At 32.5% G+C, this 22,074-nt stretch overlaps 1 protein-coding gene across 2 annotated transcripts in view; it reads right to left on the bottom strand.

Annotated features, from left to right (window-relative positions):
* Positions 1–18,741, bottom strand: part of LOC139520586 (endothelin-converting enzyme 1-like) — a 52,484-nt gene extending 33,743 nt beyond the window's left edge. Inside the window, exons 1-3 of one of the 2 annotated variants that reach the window (XM_071313381.1) lie at positions 18,555–18,741; positions 3,171–3,216; positions 303–489 (exon numbers count right to left, since the gene is read on the bottom strand). In XM_071313381.1, coding sequence (XP_071169482.1) covers positions 303–489; positions 3,171–3,216; positions 18,555–18,589 — 268 coding nt within the window. In that variant the 5' untranslated portion in view covers positions 18,590–18,741. Of the gene's footprint in view, positions 1–302; positions 490–3,170; positions 3,217–17,514; positions 18,008–18,554 lie in introns of those variants that run through there. The other variant, XM_071313380.1, reaches the window with a different exon arrangement.
* Between the last annotated feature and the right edge of the window lie 3,333 nt (positions 18,742–22,074).

Raw genomic sequence — 22,074 nt, 5'->3', positions numbered from 1 at the left:
TAACACGATATTTTGATTTATATCAATTATATAAATCAAAACACAAAGGTTATTCCTGATTAATTTTTCGAATTATTTTATAATTAAAGGCGTTAAGAAACCTTTGGTGACCCCACAGTTTAAATGTCTATCGTAGGTACGTCATGAACAGTGGTTGTTACAGACAAACGTTCACGTAAATTGTCCCAGTCAATGGATGATTTTGATGGGTCAATCAATGGCCACAGCTACACTGTTTTGAATTTCATACTAAAAATATCGTAGAATTCATTCATACACTTTTTCTTTATATTTAGGCCTACCTGTATGACTAGACTTCCCAGAAGATTTCGCTATCAAAGCAATGATAACACATACAGCAATAACCAGGAAAACAAAAAGTACTTTTTCTATGGAAGTGCGTTGTCGGATACAAATACATTTTCCTCCACAAAAGTCATTTTCTTCCTCCAGAAAATCTTCAGAATCTATACTATCAAAATCTCTCATCTAAAAATAATTACAAAATGGTTACTAAAAATTAAATATAATAAAAATAACAACAGGTAAAAAAAGACAACACAAACCACACTAAAAGAATAACAGATAAATGGAGGTGCTCTGGGGGGATTTCAGTTCAACCCCATTAATGACTAATACAAACCCTGAAATAATTCACATTCAATATTGTGTCTTAAACGAAAAAGGGATAACGAGATAATAATTACGACAATCAGAACATATTTGTGATTAAAATTGTACAACTGAACGGTGACATCAAGTTATCTTGTCTAAAATTTCGACCATTCATGGCAAATAAACTCATCATAGAAACAAGGATAAAATTTTGTATTAACGCCAGATGCGTGTTTCGTCTACAAAAGACTCATCAGTGACGCTCGAATCCAAAACAGTTAAAAATCCAAATAAAGTACGAAATTGAAGAGCATTGAGGACCAAAATTCCTAAAAGTTTTACCAAATACAGCTATGGTAATCTATTCCTGAGGTAGAAAAGCCTTAGTATTTAAAAAATTCAAAAATTTTGTAAACAGTTAATTTATAAATATGACCATATCAATGATAATAGCTAATATCATTCTAAATAGGCAGAAGGAATGCAGTGGTTTCAAACAGATTGATAATTTACAAACTTAAAAACATCGTTCAAATTATACAAGACCCTTTTTGAAGTCCCTTTCTTTCAAATGCACACAGTATAGCTTCAAGTTCGAAGTATTAAAAAGGTTTGTCTTCACACAGCTTAAAAAGCAACCAATTAATTCGAGTCATCTATCGGTGTCTGTAACATTATTTCATGTTGTAAAAGTAAAGATTTACTGTCATTCTAATCGTTTTAAGAGCAACACAAGCCGTATTTAGATTACATACAATAACAATTCAAAAATAGCACAAGAACATAGGGAAACACTGTAATTACTATCTTTCTCTAAAACGGTAAAAAATATGCTAACTTAAACTCTTTTAGACGTGATTGAACAAGGCGAGCAATGGCAGGTGTGAAGTAAAGTTAACTGCTGTCAATCGTCGACACTTTCTTACCAAGTCTGATATTTTAGATTCCCTCAATGATTATAGATTATCATTTTCTATATATATATTACAACGAACAACGTGCGTATATCATTGTTTTTGACGTCTTTATGAAAGGCACAAGACCCCGCTATGATATATACAATGCGCAACATGTATTATGATTTATCATCTTTTTTAATGTCAGCAGAAATAGGTTAACAAAATGAAAGTGTTTTAAGATTTCCATTCTTTTTTTTTTTTTTTTTAAATCATCACTGTTTTGTGTGATGGAATTTTAGATATAGGTTGTCACAAATGTTGTTATTATAGCTAAAATCGGGGAGGGTGGGTAGGTTGACAGAAACGTTATCAGACAAAAATTTCATGTACTTCTTCTTATGTTCTTATCTTTTGCAAAAAAAATTACACAAACAAACGGTTACGTAAAATGATGAACTGTGAATCACTCATTAACAGAATCTTTTTTGAAAGGTTAAACTTGTATTTGTCTTTATCGCCCCATTTCTTTAAGTACTGGTCTTTTTTAAACATTTTTCTTCAATTTCTGGACTATATTTATCCAGTTTCTTTAAACCCTGGTCTATCTTAAACCCTGGTTTATAATATTAAAAATCATTTTTAAACTGAACCTCTTTACTTGATTTAGGACACCAAATTTAATTTCACAATTTTGAAAAAAAGATGTTTATTTTTTACCAATAAATGTACGAGAACAAATCAGGAAACGAACTTAAATATTAAACTTTTCAGTGAATAGCCAATGTGGTTGGCGACCGATATGGAAACAAGCAGTCTAGATAATGTTGTGTTAAAATCTCATTAACAGCTTAATGATCGGTAGTTAGTGATGCATCCGCACCATCGCAAATTAAAAGTGGCAAATTTTGAAGCTCGTTAGCAACAAGATGTTAACTGCTTTGAGGAGTGTTTCATATCATGTTTAGCTGAAAATCGTTTTTAACAAATGTTAATGTGTTTTTCTCCAAGTCTATCTTTAAATATGATTGAACCATTTTTGTGCCAGATGCATTAACGATTGTGATATATCGCTTGTAGACAAGTGCACATGACACTACAGATATTCAGGTACAAAGGTCATTTGACGTAGGTGCAAAACAATAAATCTCTATGCAGTTGACAACCACGGAAAAATACTTATTTTTTTCTCTCTTAAAAAACTTATTTCTTTCCGTATTCATTCCTTATACGGGAAACCTAACGGAAGACAATAGTGGGGAAAGGAAGAAGGAGCGTCGCATTCTACAATCGCAAAGATTGGTCCTATTTCTATTCCCCGTTGATGTTTACATAAATAAGTTCAAGTGCAAGAAGTCCAAACCTAAAGAACATGGAATATTCAATGTCTCTGAATCTACCTATATGTTCTTTATGATATATGTAAGTATTGTAGTATGAGTGCCGATGGAAAATACATCTAGATGGAAACATCGCTATTTTGACATGAACGGCCACTCATACACTTATATTGGTAACTCCCTCAAGCTAATTAGTGAAGTGACCTTAGTTGTATTTGACTGTTTCTTTCTTGTCCCGTTTGACGTTTCTATGTATGTATCTACATCTATCTTTCAAACCTATCCCCCTTAAAAGGATACAATAAGACTAATTACTCACTTTAACTTCTGTATTGTTCAATAATTCGTTCTTCTCAGTACTCTGCCTGAAAATGACAGAAATATCAATAGTGTGTATTGCTTCATATAACAATACTTTATAATCCGGAAAATAACAGCTTTATATTTGTCAAAAGTTTATTATAAATGACTGCTACTTCTAAAGCCATCTGATGGTCTTCTAATTGTGTAAAAAAATAGAAGTATATTTCCTGAAGATTTTAGATTTTTATTCTGACTAAATGTTATTTGTACTATCATATTAAACGACATTGACTGGTTGTGAATTACTCTTACAGTCTATAAGATTACATTGTATGTCTTATAAACATTGATAGCGCACACACATCCACGTGCAACATGTAAATAGATAAAATAAACATAATACATAAAAATTTCAAAGAAACGTGATGCAATGTGTAGGCCAGCAGGTAAAACTGTTCTAACTACTGATTATCATTGTTAAGGGTATCATTCATGTTATTTGCAGAAATCAAAACAAAATCAAATCCCAGACAATATGGTTTACTTTACTGCTGTCAGCTAATCGCTTGGTACTTAAAACGATCATTTTAGATCTGAAGCTAGTCGTAATTAGCAAATAATCATTTTAAAATGGAAATTAAATCGCTATTTGATATGACAAATCTGACATTATATGAGATCTATACGAGATCTGAAGATGAAAAAAAAATCAACACACATGTAAAAAGATAAGACATTACAATTTTCATTTTCAGATCCATAAAATCTTTTTTATATATAGCTTTTCAAATCTATTAGAAACTAATTGACATTTTCAGTACTTTGAAAATCAGTAAATCTATGATGGGAGGGGGAAATGCACGCCACGAAGGACATAATGATATTGAATATTACGCAATTTTTATAGCTTTTTTGTTTGATAAATTATTTGGTTGCAGGTATGAGTCTTATAAAGATTGCATTTGATTCCACATTCAGAAACAATTGCATGATAATTTTAAAATGCAATTAGATAGTATAAAAAGAAAGAATGTGTTAAATTCAACATTTTGTAGACTTCTGGAATTTAAATTATCTTATACTATGTAAAAACAAATCCTTAGGTCATACCAATTGTCCGTATACATGTTTTCATTCGAAGCAGCATTTTTCACGATATGCATTGTAGTGTCACATTTCAATGCATAAAAAGATCTTTGAAACTTATAGCAACGGGCAACAAAATTGATAAAATAAAACATCGACCGAAACCTTTCTGTTTAAGATAAATGAATTGTTCCTGCATTAAGAAATATTGAAGTCAAGTCGTGTATATTGCAGCGAAGTAAGCAAATGCAAATGATCGGTAAAATGATGTCGAAGTTTACGCTACTATGGTTGAGACTGTGAAGTGAATTTGAATAACGATGGGATTGTTTGTTCTATCAAACCGTAGAAAAATACTTTCTATGTGGTCTACTGAGACCTCAAATAAATCATTTTTTTAAACGAAATGTATATTGACATTCTATCAGGCGGCTTTTTGCACCCAAACCCAAAATAGAACAAAAGGAAACGTAAATTTATTTTCAGGTCACGTCGCGTTTCATCTCCAGAACCAAAGAACGGGGACAAATAAAAACAAAGATGGAGTAGGATTCATCGTAATTCGACATCGATTTGATATCAGTTGATTAACTGGAATCAATTTCTTCACAACTGAACTGTCAATCACTGACACGTCTTGTCGATTTCATAATGACGTCTTTATCCTTTATCTTTCATAAGAAACTATTATGGAACCATTTATAATTTTTTTCCTTGTCAGAAAATCGGATATCTTGAAAGTCATCTCCGTTGCGTCCATGTTCTTGCTGCTTGACGAATGTTAAGTTTTAATGTTCTGATGTAATATATATGTCAGTTATAAAATAACAAATGACTGACTGAAAATTAGAATATATTAATATTGTTAGTTGAAATGTGGCACTTATAAAAACGACAAAAGCAGAAACCATAACTAGTTCTAATCCTGCTATGACACATGTGCGTCATTGACGAGAAAACATGTTGTGTATCAGTACTTGTTTCTGAAGCTATACAACAATTATAAAATTGAGAATGAAAATGGGGAATGTGCCAAAGAGACAACAACCCGACCATAGAAAAAAACAACAGCAGAAGGTCACTATATAAATTATGCTGTCATACAGAAAAATTTGATGACAAAAAACATTGGCACCAAATACCAAACAGCAAGGTAAATAAAAACTGGGAAAGTTGATAAATCCTTACAACACTATATGATCGACTATACCAATCAACAAAACGTATATATGTGGTAATCCGCTGCTTCATAAAGACTAAATTCAGGTTCACTAGAGTATCACCAGCCTAGTAGTCAGCACTTCGGTGTTGACATGAATATCAATTATATGGTCATTTTTTTAAACTTCCTTTTTACAAAACTCTGATTTTTCGAAAAACTAAGGATTTTCTTATCCCAGGAATAGATTACCTTAGCCGTATTTAACACACCTTTTTTGAATTTTGGGTCCGCATTCTTCTTCAACTTTGTACTTGTTTGGCTTTATAACTATTTTGATCTGAGCGTCACTGATGAGTCTTATGTAGACGAAACGCGCGTCTGGGATATTAAATTATAATCCTGGTTCCTTTTTTCAGATGTATTTTATGATTACTGAGAAGTTAGTCTAATATTTATTTTTTAAAAATGTAACATAGTTCTCCCAAGTAGTACAGCATTAAGTTTTTCAAATCACAATGAAGCAGACATCGGGAGACAATTAATGAAAAACTAATAAATGGAATGCAGCTTTCTGCACTAGCGTTTCTAAATACCACAAACAGGGTAGAAAGGCTCAATTGTGACCCTTAAACAGATGCATGTAACTGACAGTGGCATCTCACCAATTAAACATTCATTTTATTTTAAAAAAAAACCCAACATAAACGCAAACGTAAGACATCAAATATTAAGTTAAGAAAGGCAAATGTTACATTTAATTAATAAGTGCTACACTTCTGAAGACATACCCTACACACAAAGTTTCAAATTATTGTTCATCCAGTACATTTCAACATAACTCTAACGTTAAACGTATAAATATATATACATTCTTAAAAGTAAGTCAGGTGTCAGAACTACTTTATATTTGAGGCTGTAGACCCAATATCGTCACTGTCCAACCATGTTATATCAATGTTGGTTAATGGGATGATTAATGAAGTCACAGTGACCTACTTTGCAGATTGATGTTAAGCCCTTAAGACGCAATATCACATTAAGTTATATGAATAAAGGTCATTTGACTAGAAACTAAATAGTAAAAACAATGTTGTCCCGGTAGGTTGAAATGTCTGTTACATTGTAAACAAGACACTCCGACTGGATTTCACACTGAACGCCATGGTTTTGAAGACAAAAATTAGATCATCAGTAAATATGATGATACGTCCGATATGAACCCTTACCCTGATTATGCCACCAGATGGTTAGAGATTTTGCAAACCACTGTAATTGCATCAAGTTCAGAAGACATTGGAATGTGGTATAATTGCCAATGAGACAAATCACCACCAGAGACCAAATACTGTGGATTCACTTATTTCCGTGTGGGTACCAATTTTCGTGGATTAAGGAAAACTCACATGTTCGTGGATATTTAATTTCGTGGTTTTGCAGAAGATTGCATACAAGTCTATAGGTAATTTTTCATTCGTTGAACACTTAATTTCGTTGTTCACCTTTACCCACGAAATCCACGAAAATTGGTATCCACGAATAATAATGAATCCACAGTAACACTGAAACTAACAACTATAGGCCACCGAACGGCATTGAAAAGACTATATTTGAGGAATTATTCTAATTGAAATAAAGTATGAACCTAGAAGTAACTTTATTCTAAACTTTGTCGCCATCAAATTAACTGTTAACAGAACTTTGAATTTTTGAAAAACTTAGGCTTCTCTAACTCAGGAATAGGTTACCTAAGCTGTATTTGGCAAAACTTTTATAAATTTTTGGTCCTCAATGCTCTTCAACTTCGTACTTTATTTGGTCTTTTATAACATTTTTGATTCGAGCGTCACTGATGAGTCTTTTTTCAGAAGAAACGCGCGTCTGGCGTAAATATTAAATATTATTCCTGGTATCTATGATGAGTTTATTTCAGTTCCAGTTCACACGTGTGTTGATAGCTTATAAATTTAAGCACGTTAAATACATGATGAGAAATTCTGCAAAGATTAGATAACAAAGTAAAGCAATGATTATGACAAGAAAATGAAACATATGCTAAATCAATTACGTAATCAATAAACACAATCTTTAGAAAGCAAATTACTATAATTATCAAAGTTTATAAAACATAGAAATGAAAATAGTAAACGTATACATGCCATTTAGAGCATCCATTTCCGGTTACCATATTCCCATATCAATCCAAAGATATACAAGACGTCACTAGATAACTATCTTCCGTAATAATTGCAATGGCAACTTTTAATATAGACACTTTATTGCCGATATATTCCTCAAGATAATCCAAACTCTCATTACTTTAAGCTCCTAGTCAATAGCTATAAAATTGTACAGAAGTTCCCAATCGTACGTACTTTTTTCATTTATTGAATGATCAATGATATTTTTCAGATAATTACACATTGAAGGATCCCATCATTATTTTGATACTAAACAATTTTTACAAACTTTCGATCAGACCTATCTATAATTTGTTTAATTTAGATGTATGAGTGAGCCATAAAATGAGCATCATTTATATTGATTACGTATACAAAATGAAGGATTATAAAATCGTCATTCTGTCAAGGATATGTATGTTAGTACGGGTCTTCTGTCTTAAAATGGTAATGGCTTTTGCTACGAAAGAGAGAGCGGGGTACAAAAAGGTCATCTAACATCAATCAACAAGGCAGACATTAATCTTCTTCAACTTTTATGAAAGGGATTTATGGCAATTTGTTTGTATTGTTGATAACACTGGTTAGCATTCTATCAAAATGTTTTAGTACCAAGAAATTGCTGCATTATGTAAGCAATTACATAAATGGAGAGGTAATGACAAACAAATCATACTTATTGGGTTTTTATCTTCGCAATTTTACCAAGACTTATATTTATATATTTATATATGTATGTTACTAACCAATGAAGATTATGAAATGAATTGATGATTGGTTGCAAATTATACATGCTTAAAATATTATGGATGTATTTACCGCATATGAGTATTCCCTGGTTTGTTCAAGACCGACATATAACAAGAGTGCATACGCTGAAATGTCTCGCCTTCTTTACTAATCATTGATATTATGTTGATAGTCCTAAATATAAAGCTCTATTACAACTGTCACATAAACTTAACCAAGAAAACTAAACATTGACCAATGAAACATGAAAATGAGGTCAAGGACAGACGAACAATGCCAGGCAGGCATGTACAGCTAACAATTCTTCCATACAACAAACATAGTTGACCTATTGCTTATTATTTAAGAAAAACAGACCAAAACACAAAAACTTAACACTGAACAATGAACCGTCAAAATGAGGTCAAGGTCAAATTAAACCTGCGCGACTGACAAAAAGATCATAAAACATATCTCCGTACACCAAATATAGTTGACCTATTGCAATTAGTATTAGACAAAAAGACCAAAACTCAAAAACTTAACTTTGACCACTGAAACATGAAAATGAGGTCAAGGTCAGATGACACCTGCCAGCTAGGCATGTACACCTGTCAATCATTCCATACACCAAATATAGTAGACCTATTGTAAACAGTAAAAGAAAAACAGATCAAAAACTATAACCACTGAACCATGAAAATGAGGTCAAGATCAGATTACACCTGCCAGTTGGACATGTGGACCTTACAGTCCTTCCATACACAGAATATACTAGACCTATTGCTTGCTTATAGTATCTGAGATATGGACTTGACCACCAAAACTTAACCTTGTTCACTGATCCATGAAATGAGGTCAAGGTCAAGGGAAAACTATCTGAAGGGCATGAGGACCTTGCAAGTTACGCACATACCAAATATAGGTATCCTATTACTTATAATAAGAGAGAATTTAACATTACAAAAAAATCTTAACTTTTTTTCTCAAGTAGTTACTGAACCATGAAAATGAGGTCAAGGACATTGGACATGTGACTGACGGAAACTTCGTAACATGAGGCATCCATATGCAAAGTATGAAGCATCCAGGTCTTCCAACTTCTTAAATATAAAGCTTTTAAGAAGTTAGCTAACGCCGCTGCCGCCGCCGCAGGATCATTATCCCTATGTCGAGCTTTTTGCAACAAAAGTTGCAGGCTCGACAAAAACGAAAGCTTCGACTGAAGGCTAACAAGGCCGGTACAATCGACAAAAAAGACCCGAGTGTCATCATTGTTTGAAGTTGTTACCGATTAGTTTTTCCTATTTGTTTTAAACGCTGTGTGCTTAGTTGAAACTAGACAAGTCTTTTGTTTGACAAAAAGGGACCAGTCGCATGTTTTGCTGCATTCGTTATGATTTAACGATCAAAACACAATATTGCATATTCTTTGAAAATATTAATAAAAAAAAACATTTTTTCTTACTTTAATTATGTTTGTTTCTATGATTATGTTTTTAAAGACTTCGGTTCATTCAATTTATAGAAATTCTGACGATGCTAAATTTAACTGAACAATGACTTGAAAGGTACGCATCGCCCAGACAGGTTTATTCATGAACTGTAATACTATTTTTCTTATTGTGCAAATGAATTTTGTTCAAATAGAAGAATCATTTGCAGTCGGAAATCTCAATGGGATCATTCTTAAAATAGAAATTAGAGGGATGTGGTATGATTGCCATGCAATGAAACAATATAAACAAGCAGTTATTCAAGCAATACTAGGCTACCGGTTTATCATATTTATCATGCTATTCAATAAGTTATGGTCGAATCGTTGAAAGACCCCCTATTTCTAAATTATTGAAAACTATCATTCGGACTAAGGTCATCAAAGATCCTAAATTTGTATAAATACTTATCAATGATTATTACTGGATGAACAATACATTTAGTGACCTTACACATGACAAGCAAAGCTTAGAATGACCCAGTTTCAATTCGTAAAACACCAAGATTTTGACGAAAAGCTTCTTTCCGTCTCTACTTTGTTTTTAAAATCTGGTTAATGCATTAACTGTGTACTTTTCTGCTTATTGGTAAACTGAACAAAAAGGTATTAACTCTGAATGCTGATGGTTCTAATCGTACACAAAACGTCAGCTTAGTCTTTTTGTTCGTTCAGTATGTGCATGATATATTTGTCACGTTAGATATTTACAAGAATGACTCCATTAACTAGAATAGAAAATGAAATCGATATTGTGACATTATTCAGAATCTATTATATTGAAAAAAGTGTTTTATAAATAATATTTTATTTTGTTTAGCAATTTAAAACGTACAGCAGATTAATGCACTATGTATATGCCACCAGGATAACGTTTCATTAACTAAATAACAGTCTAGCACACTGGAGTATAATTATATTAAAGGAAATAATGCTCTATCACAACTTAACCATTATAGAAGGATTTAGTTAGTAATGATAAAAAATTATCGATGTAATTTTAAAGTGTTATTACGGGGGTAGGTACAGAATTTTTAAGAATAGTAGGGGTATCGCAGTGGCCCAAAGAAAAGATAAGAAATATACATGTAGCTGTCAAAGATGAGAATATACTTTTACTTCGGCATCTATCCTACGGAAGGAAGGAGTGCTTTCCCACCAGTATAATCTTAATCACGATCAAAATCCCGATAAAAACATAGGTGCTTGAGGACAGGATCCTGTTATGAGCCCCCCCCCCCCCCCTTAGTCCCCCCTTATTATCATAAATCCTAGATTTTTCAATATGTATCACTTATATGTACCATAACCAATATACCATATTTTGACTCTAAATATGCATGTTTACTAACAACGTGAAACTCGACTATATAGTGATTTCAAATGGATATAGTTATATAGTATTTAATATATAGGTAATCGTACGGCCTTCAACAATGAAAGAGCAGCATGGCGTATAGTCAGCTATGAAGAGGCCTTGATACATACACGAGGCTTGGTTAACATCATCTTTAATTAGCAATTACTCCAATAAGAAGTAGATTGACGATTTCTGCTATTTGACTAATTTGTGGATTTTGTCTAGCTGATTATTTATTTTTATTCTAGTTTCTATCTATATATCATTTTTTCTATAGAAGGCAAACACTCAAATCAAGTGTTGAGAAAATCACAGAGCAAGGTGAGCTAAAATGGGAAACAATTCAAATAGAAAAACCAACGACATAACTTAACATTACAATTTACACAAGCAACACATATGACAAACATGAACCAACAAAATTCAGTGAATAACAGGGATTACGACTTGAGGTAAGCACATATAAATTGTGGCGATGTTAATAAACATGTTTGTGAGGACCCAACTGCCCCCTAACCTATAGACATTGGTGTTATCGCAGAACATAATGGTACGATGCACAGATAAAACAACTAGCATACAAATTATAGAAACAAAGCGCATATGGTGTTTATTATCCTCCTTTATTCAACTTTCAAATCAAGAAAAAAAATATGCGAGTTAAAACCAATTATGACTGAATGGATCCCAGTTTCTAAATGACATTTATCGTCCAATTTAATTAAAATGCCAGTTAGTAGAGCACTTTAAAATTTTGAGATTGAGTTAAATTAAATATACATGGATAAATTGTTCAAATTGTCTCCTTGGAACCAATTTATTTCGCAAAGCATATTACACAAGTTAGAACAATCTGATAAACTTTAAATTAAAGTCGCTCTACAGTATAAATAAAACTGTGATCAACTTGGCGGTTATTAAGGATTTAAATAAAATACATTTAATGTAAAATTTATGTAATATTAATCAGTATGAAATTGCATGACGCCATTATTGATTGTAATATAGATTTTTCTTACCTGGGATTTCGTGTAGTACCTGTCGTTTATTTGTCTATAGTTAGAATTTGAGTAAATTAAAAAAAAACTTGATAAACAATGAAACAGTCACTGTATTGATTAAAAATATAAAACAATCAATTTATGCTACTCATTTAGTTGATGCAATGTAAATTTCATGCGTGAAATTTACACCTGCAATTCATCACCCCGAACTACCTATTTGCATGCAGTTATTAATTTTCTACTTTGAAAAAAATACGCAAATTGGATTATTCAAACTATCAAAATATGTTGATGATGAAAACTTGATGCGTTTTGAAATGTTTAACAGCGGCATTTTAATCGTCAAACCGTTTGAGCATTGGATTTGTTTTCATTGAATTACAATTCCAACAAGAAATCCTACATGATGGTATTCAATTGAGAATTCAAATATGCAGTTCTGATATCTGATAATAGTAAATAACTATCCGATACGTGAATCTATATATCAGGATAATGCATAAACAGAACGTCTTATACACTTTATGATTTTTTTAAATTATAATAATGATAACAAAAAAAGCAAACAAAACCCCAAACGTATGCACGATAAGATTAATCTTCAAAACAGAGATGTGACCCTTTCCCTCTATCATATTGCAAATTCAACTTTTGCAAAATATTATTTTGAAGGGTCTTTTCTTAAGTTACTTATTTTGTACATGTTGTAGTTGAAATATATTTTCGATAGAAGTTTTGTTTCAACTTGAAATGTTTTTACTGTTCAAATCCAGGATTAAAACTAGTTCTCAATTTTTCCAAAAAATTGTAGCTATGGTCAACATGTTATTATTTAAAATTTGATGAATTGCAAAGAATTATGAGATATTTCTAAACATGTATAAACATTGACTGAATTCTTTATCTCGAACCTATGGAAAAAAGGAAGGAACACAGAAAAAACTTGACTGTTGGCTCGTGTAAGCGTGCTCGGACTGTTAGCTCGTGTTAGCGTGCTCGCTCAAATTATTAGAGATATCATTTGCAGCTTATCCGTAAATAGGCTACCGGCATTTTGGAACAAGAACAAATACTGGTTTAGATTCCGAACCGGATAGTGCGACTTATCGGACTTTTACCGTTGCAACTATATATCCCGTTAAAATCCTACCCATGGTTCATCGCAAAGCAGGGTTTATATGATCCGGTATATCACATCAAGAAATAAAAATGAAAAGATTGAGCGACACGAGTCCCAGCAAAGACTGGAGTGTATTGAGTATATATGAGACCTGTAAGCAGTTCCTTTCCCGATGTAAAATATGAGCCCTTAAGTTATCCATTATCTAACGTTCGATGATTATTTGGGACCATAAAATCACAACAGATGATGACAAATTGAACCTTAAACAAAATCTTGCTTTTCACAAAATCAGCGCTTTAGTTCACGTCAATGGACCGGTTTGCCATTTTCCATGACTATTTATGTTACAATCGTATACCTATATATAACACATATCTAAAGTTCTATAAGATATGATATTAACGACACTTAAAGATATTTTGGAAACTTATAATCAGAAATAAGTGTAAAACTATAAAAAGAATCTTGCCTTATCTGATTCCTCATGTGCAGCTGTGTGCCAAAGTGGACGTACAGTACCATGAAAAACAAATGATGATAACGTGTGAAAATAAGTCTGATCTTCACACCTTGTACAAAACATATAATACACAAAGTAAATACCCCTAAGAAAGTAGACTTTAAACAATTTGATATGTATGAAGGTAAGCAATGTGTAGTACTGTTATGGTAATAAAATATCTGCATTATTCTTTTTTATTCTGGAAATAATCACGTATTGCAGAACGTGTTGATAAATGAAGGTAAAATATTAATGGCCTTTACAGCTCATGGGAGAATCTAAAAAAACATACTATACTTTAATGGTGCATGTATAATATATACAGATACAAAGTAATAGTTTGAATATTTGCCATATCATTTTACAATGTTGTGAAGAAAAGATGTCAATTAAACAGCAACACAACATATATCTTAAGCACTTTACTGGAACAAAGGCCGAATGTCTAATACATTTTGTACATAAAGTATGGTCCTAAATCTCCCTGGGTCAAGACTGGTTGCGAAAAAATCGAAGACAGAGACAATATAACCCTGGTTTTACGTCATCACCAAAAATAGCATTTAATTTATATACATGAACAAAGGACAAATGATGCACAACCGAAGGAAATACAAAATGCTTACATGTCCCACTACAAAAGTCATTACGGGACTTTAATGTCGTAGCTATTGCCTTACCTACGTCGAAAAGAATTTAACCGTACATGTGTTAATCAGAGAAAATCGAATGCACTTTTCGACATTACTTCTGTACAAGAAGGTACTATCTGCTTAATCCTGATACTTTACAAGTAATGATATTTTTTTAATCTAAAAAAATATATATATAAAAATCTTATCAGTTCTACATTCCATCAATCAATGATCCTTCAATAACCAATTATAATTCTTGTTCTATTAAAAACTGTAAGTTGTACAAAGACAGCCAACACTGATAGCCAAAATACAAGAAGAAAAACTAACAGAATACACAAAACACTACAAAAAAAAACCTTGAGTAACACGAACCCAATCAAACAACGCAGTCTACTCCCTGATTCTCCCAACTGCTTTTTCAGTCAGACCCGTCTGAGGTCGGGATAAAGGCTACTATACGTACATTGTATAACCACAACATGATGACAAGCCCAATCAGCGAGTTTTAGGGGACGGTAATGTGGCTACGAAATTAATGTACGGGTGGAAAATGGTGACAAGTCCCGTTAACGAGTATCAGAGGACAAAGTCATGATTGTAGCTAATAAATTGTTGTACTAACGGAACATGGTGACAAGTCATGTTAACGAGATTGTACAGATACCAAATGGTGACAAGTTCCATCAGTGAGTATCAAAGGCCGGGATTGTAGCTACTAAATTGCGATACAGTTGACCATATCTGTGAAAATCCGTGACATAGATATTTGATAGTGGTCAACCAAATCATGAATGCGTTCGGGATACTGTATAATAGACGACTTTGCCATTTAGATTCCTAAATTCATTAGCTTCCATATTTTTCTCCAAATTCACCCAGATGCTTCTTCATATCGAACAAGACTGAAATTAAGAAGTTATGGTATGATTGCAAATTAGACAACTCTGCACAACGAAAAGACCAAACGACACAGAAATTTAAAACAACTATAGATCAGCGTACGTCCTTCAACAATGAGTAAAACCCATATCGTTTAGTCAGCAATCTTTCGATTCGAGACAAATTGAATGCTAAGTACAATATTTGAATTGATAAAAATTCAAATAACAAGCAGTGATAACAACCCGTCATCAGGTCAGTCAAGGACAAACTTTGCTTCATACGGATGTTTCTCATATGTTATCTTTTTATTTTCAGTGTAGTTTGTAATGCCATCGGTGAGAAATTTCCTATAAAACAGAAATCAGTTAGATGGATATAAGAAGATGTGGTATGAGTGCCAATGAGACAATTTATTCTCCATCCAAGTCACAACCATTATAGGTCAAAGTACGGTCTTCAACACTGAGCCTTGGCTCATACCGAAAAACAAGCTATATAGGCCCCCAAAAATACATGTGTAAAACAATTCAAACAAGAAAACCAACGGTCTAATCTACATTTTATATAGAAAAACGAGAAACGAGATCCACTTATGAACCACATCAACAAACGACAACCACTTAATGTCAGGTTCCCGACCTAGGATTGGCGCAAACAAACGCAGCGGGTCCAAACGTTTCAACAGGCACCGACCCTCACCCTTATCCGAAACAACAGTGCAACATCCCAAAATAGAAAAACACACTATTATAACATTTCAACCGAAATGGCCCAACTCAATCAAAATGTTTTCCTGTGCGGCATGTCTGTATATTACAGAACTTGTAAATTTGTATTTCCATCAAATAATGTTACCCTTTTTTACATAATGGATGAACTCAAACAGACACATATCTCTTTTTTCTGTATATTTTCGACTCCGAGAAGGAAATCATGTCTTAACAGGCCATTAAACATAAGTGTCGGAATTGATGAAATTCATATTTTTCAAATATCCTATTTTCACGAGGATTGCTTTATATTTGTGATAGATTTCATGTGCTATGTACGAGCAATTTGAATGTCGATGCAAATACAATAATAAACAAAGTTCAGTCTTCAATGAGAAGAAGCAATTTCCGTGTAGACTATAACGTAAAAGGAAAAAAAATGTCCGTATATTTTAATATCAGAAAATAATTAAAGTGAAGAGGATTTAATGGCTGTACTTAACTTTCTTTTTTACTGGTCTTTCAAACATAGTTTACATAGTTTATCTATAATTCTAAAATAGCAATTAAGCAGTAAAATAAATGAACATTGTCTGGATCACTAGTAATTACTTAGGATCCATAAGTCCAAAAGTACAAGCTAAATAAATGGTGTTAACAGAAATGTGTGTATTATGTCTACGCTACGTTGTGATGTACAGTTTAGCCTAAGGCATTCAAACTGTTTCCCTCTCTATCATTTGATAATTTTGAGTGAATCATATCGTGTTTTAAAATTTGAGATTTTATTTGACATAAATACACAAGATTATGTAGTTACTAACTTTTAAGTCTTGCTTGATTTAGTTATGACATAATTGAGTTTAAATTGACACATCAATTTAAGAAATTTCCACGTTGCCCTGAGATGCTAAAAAAATATCAAACAATTAGCCTTTTGAAACAATGCATATCACTTTTTTAATTGATAAAATTTCAAAACAACAAATAATATGACCCTTTAGTTATCTTTGTCGAATAAAGACAAACTTCACTAATTCCGGTTGGTCCTTACACGTGTAATTTATTTTAAATATTTAAGTGTAGGTGGTATCCTAAATGACTGCAAAATGATATTTTGACAAGGATTATTTCTCTTCAAACGAAATTTGCTAGAATTACACAAGTGACTCTTGTCCTAAAGTTGTATACAGTACCATATGTTCATTCAGTGCGACCGACCTAGCGCGTGGAATAATAGGGAAAAAAAACAAGCACTTGAAGGATTTCGTAAAAAAAAAATATGCCTTGGATAAATGAAATTCAATATTTGACATGTTTTGTTATTCCAATAAATTGGCAATTTGTGGTCACATTTTAATAATCTAATTTTCTTAAAAGACTGTTTGTTCAATAACCGTCCTGACATATTCTGCTTCAAGAAAGAATTTAATTGATATCAATTAAAGATTGAGTAACATTGCGTGTTCTTCACAACTTTTTTATAACCTACCTGTTTTTACCAGGCTTGACAAATTTGACCTCAGGTACGCCCAGAAGACACGGAGATTCTGTTCCGTAACTTGTCATGTTCGATAAATATATTTCTGAATTCCATGTCACATGTTGGGGAAAAAGTTAAAAACAATTTCTTCAAAGAGATCTGTATACTCTAGCAAGATGTATTATGAAGGTGTACGTACAACTTGCTAAATGTTCAAAGTTTATAGTTTCACTTGTAATTCCATCACCAAGGTAATCTAATAAAACTACAACTGTTTGTTTAATCAGATACATATATAAAAGGATTGAATCCCAAATTATCAGTGCAAGTTTACCCTGTTTCAAATTTCTCATCGGTTTCTGTAAATATTATATACTTTGTAACTTTGCAATCCGTAACAGTGAAATCGAACATCCAATGAAAACGATTGCATCGTTATAAATTCCCTATGTATCGGGAAAATTCATTTATTAACATATGTTTCTGGCATTGTTGACAATATGCATTCAAGTTGAGAAATTATGTTTATTTTACCAACAGTTTTAATTTCTTGAAATAGACGACGTGGATGATCGATAATGGAAATTGATACCTAAAATCTATTATATAAAACTGTGCTATATAATGCCATAGGGAGATAGGTGGTTTATATATAATTCATGACAACATGCAATATTAGGCGTAAAAATCAAACACGTTTGCTCCATCAGTCTTTGATATCTAACAACTTTCCATTTTGCAAATTAAAACCAAAGCAATTTACCAATATAACAATACAGATTTTGAAAGATGTTAGGAGTCGCTTTTAGTTCAATTACATTTGACAAGTCAAGCGATTGAAGTTCTCTTTTTTTTTTTTATTAATATCTGTATAATGCACTCAAAGAGAATAGATTGCTCAACAGAACGAATGAAATGCTGGGGATTCCATTTTGTTTACGTTACTATAAATATCGGTGTTGATTTCATTGGGGATATACATATTTCACCTGTGTGCTAATGGATAATTATCACAGGTAAAAGTGATTAAAGCAAGGTACAAAACTTACATTTCTATCGAATCTTGTTTTCGTCTCGCCGGCATTGTAGGTGAAAATTTGTTTATAGAAAATGACGAAAAGTTTACTAAATATTTCTTTCACAAATGCCTTCCAATGTCATCCAGGTATTACGTGTGTAAACATCCTGTAAACATTACCAAATTCGTCATCCGGGGTCTTTGTCACGTATTTATTTATATCTCTAACAATTTAACTCTATTTTATATTAATCTTTTCTTATCAAAGTGCCGCGAGACATTTAAAATACATATACTTGTATATGTTTGTACACATTTTTTATAAGTCTTGCTGCACTTATTAACCCTATTAATCTACAAAGAAAATATTAAACAACTGAACATATTTATTTACCTTAAAATAGAATTACTTATCCGTTTCTTGTATTAACATTCGAAATATATTTTTCCAATACAAAATCCATCAGACTGCTAAGTTTTGAGTATTATAGCTATATGAATGATAAGTTTACAGCACAAAGAAGTATTTGTCCGAATCACTTAAGGAATATTGAAATGGTTCTGGTCAGCGTTACTTTGTAAGATTGCGATATAGAATCGTAAAGACCGTATTATTAGAACAATCAGAAAATGGACAGCATTATATGGAGGTTTCTTCTTTCCGCAATGAAAATTTGCCATGAAAGCGGTTTTCTTTGATTCAGCTAATAACATTAAGAGTTTTCTAACACTGCATTGCATTCCGTTTGTTTACAATATTGTGTATCCGAAATGAAAAACATGTATTTTGGCGCTGGTTCTTTGCTTCTGCTTTTCATGTTATGATTTTGTGCAATAAATTGATACACCATTTTTTTTTGAAGAATTGCAGTGTTTATTTTCATTTCAAAAATACAGTGAAGTGTTGGAACTATGGAACTAGTTTAACCTTGCGTTGAAGTATACCAGTATAGAAGTTTGTCAGTGGTGGTCTTAAATCAAACATGTATCTTTATCTTTTATGTTACACCTGTTTTGGGGGATTCGGTGTTAATGGCAGGTCTTGGATACTTTCTGGTTAACGTTTAAACAACCCTTTTAGATGAAGAAACAATTAAAAAATTTCATATATTGTAACGACAAATGATAGTTGCTGTAGACTATACTTCAACCCCTTAGAGATCAATGAGACATTACGACGAGAGGGAGGAAAATATATGAAAATTTACAGGAGGTTACTGCAAAGTAACTATATTTGAGCCCCAGGATGACGATATGCTAACGAAAAAAACACTGGGCTTAATTTACAACAACAATACATTAACTAGTACAATTATGGCAAATGACAAATAACGAAATCATCTAGATTACTGACATAGGAATAAGCACATAAAAACGTGACGGGGTACACGAGTTTTGCTGTGCGTTTTGTTGTATGTTTGTTTATTCCAAATTGGATAGATGAGGTAGTTTTGGGATCTCACAGAACAATGTTAGCCCCATTGCATGTTTGCACCTGTCCTATATCAGGAAGCTGTAGCCATTGTTAGTCGATAGTTATTTTTACTTTTGGTTCATTTGTATTTTTCAGAGTTTTGTGTGTTAGTCCATTTCGCTGGACTAATATACAATATTGGTTAAAGGCTAGTGAAGCGCGATTTCGGGTGCGGGATGTCCTTGCTGCGTTGCTGACCCATTGGTGGTGTTATGTTGTTTTCTTATTTTTTGTTAGGGTTGTATCTGTGGCACATCCTCGTTTCAATTTGCTAATCCACTGTAAGCTCTGAACCCTCAACATTAAAACGTATTCTGTGATAGTCTTTAATAGACATGGAGGAACCTTTGAATTTCTAGCACAGAGGTAAAATGCTACTTTGTTTATATGAACATAATATATGATATTATTAGTAATCTTTTATACACTTTAGCAGATACAAAAGTCTGTCCAAATTTAAACACGAAGTTGATTGTTTTCTAGAACGTAAAACAACCAACTTTGACAGTATATCACAATTGTAGGACGGACGGACGGACGGACATCATTTACATCAATTTTTTAGTCAGCTTCAAAATTTATTTAAAAGCCATGTGATAAAGTTTTATTTTTGATTTCGTGTATTGCGTTTTTATGTTTGTTAACAAGCGATACTTTCTTTGGGGTATAAATGTAAATTTGCATTTAGGGATAAACTCATTTATCGCTATTTTGTGCATTTTTCCTTTAATCTTTTTTTTTGATAATTTTCATATCATGCTACTCGCTAGACATGGGAAATGATCGCTAGAAACTAAGAAGCCACGTGGCGTTGCTAATGAAATTGACAACATCGTCATAGGTAAAATAGCGATAAACAGATTATCAACTCGATTGTTTTTCTCGCTTTCGCCGTATCCGGCTCAAACGAGAAAATCAATCTCGTTGAGATATTAACCAACGATAATCTATAAATATGCCGCTTTCGACAACGCTGGTATAAAAACTTGTTACAGTGGTGAATTGATGATCAATGCTTACTTTCAAAAAAAGGTTGAGGTTAATCGGATACCATTTACCCCCAAAAAATATAAATATGCGGACTGCGACGGAAATACTACTGATTATTTTGAAGTATTGATTTTAGAACTTCAAAAAGCACAGATTGTTTGTCTTTTACTATATTACTTTTTTACTCATTACCTTTCCACAGATAAAAAGTCCCTTTAATTATAGTTGTAATCATTTAGCATCCTGTAGATCATTTATATTAATTAATGTTATTGTCACTGGTATTGATTTATTTGTCTGTTTGTTTGCAGACTGATATCAAATTAAAAAAGTATCAATTTAACACACGAGTATTCATTGCTTGTAAAAATTTGTCTGGTCTCGGTACATGGAGGCTGTAAGTTTCTGCAATATATTTGAATTGTTTTCTTTTGTCACTTCACATTGATTATGAAGTACTGGTTTACATTATGTGCACTACAATGGAATAGAGTTCATATGGTAGATAGTTTATATTTTTACAATCAACATTTCAAGGACAGTATTTACGGAAGAAATTTCACAAACAATATGAAAATATGTACTTAACAATATGAGAAAAACTAAAGCAATCATTTTCTTACTTCATTTATACACGCCTATACATCCTTTTCCTATGAAGTTTTCACGCTAGTCTTAACGCAGTTTTCGGCAAACGAGCAGGAATCGTCAGAAAGGTTCGTTACAAGCCGAAATAGGCAGTGCCGGTGCACGTGGTATTATATCGTATATGATTGTCTATGTATTTACATCTTGGCAAACTTTATATGACCTGATTCTGAAGTGATAAATCACTTTGACTCGGGCCAGTAGAAACCTAATGTTTCTGTTTTAGTCTTCTCAAGTTCCTCACATAGGAGTGCAATAGGTAAGCTATATGCTTGTTGTCGAGTCTGCGACTTTTGTCGCAAAATCCTCGACATAGGGCTAGGGATTTTTGTAATGTTAATTTCTCTCTTGGTATAAGCAATAGGATACCTATATTTTATGTGTGTACCTTGCAAGGTCCTCATGCCCATCAGACATTTTTCACTAGACCTCATTTCAT

The sequence above is a fragment of the Mytilus edulis genome, chromosome 4, assembly GCF_963676685.1.
Source record: "Mytilus edulis chromosome 4, xbMytEdul2.2, whole genome shotgun sequence".
NCBI classification, from domain to species: Eukaryota; Metazoa; Mollusca; class Bivalvia; order Mytilida; family Mytilidae; genus Mytilus; species Mytilus edulis.
Note: the sequence above shows the minus strand (reverse complement) of the source record. Positions and strands in the feature narration are given on the sequence as shown.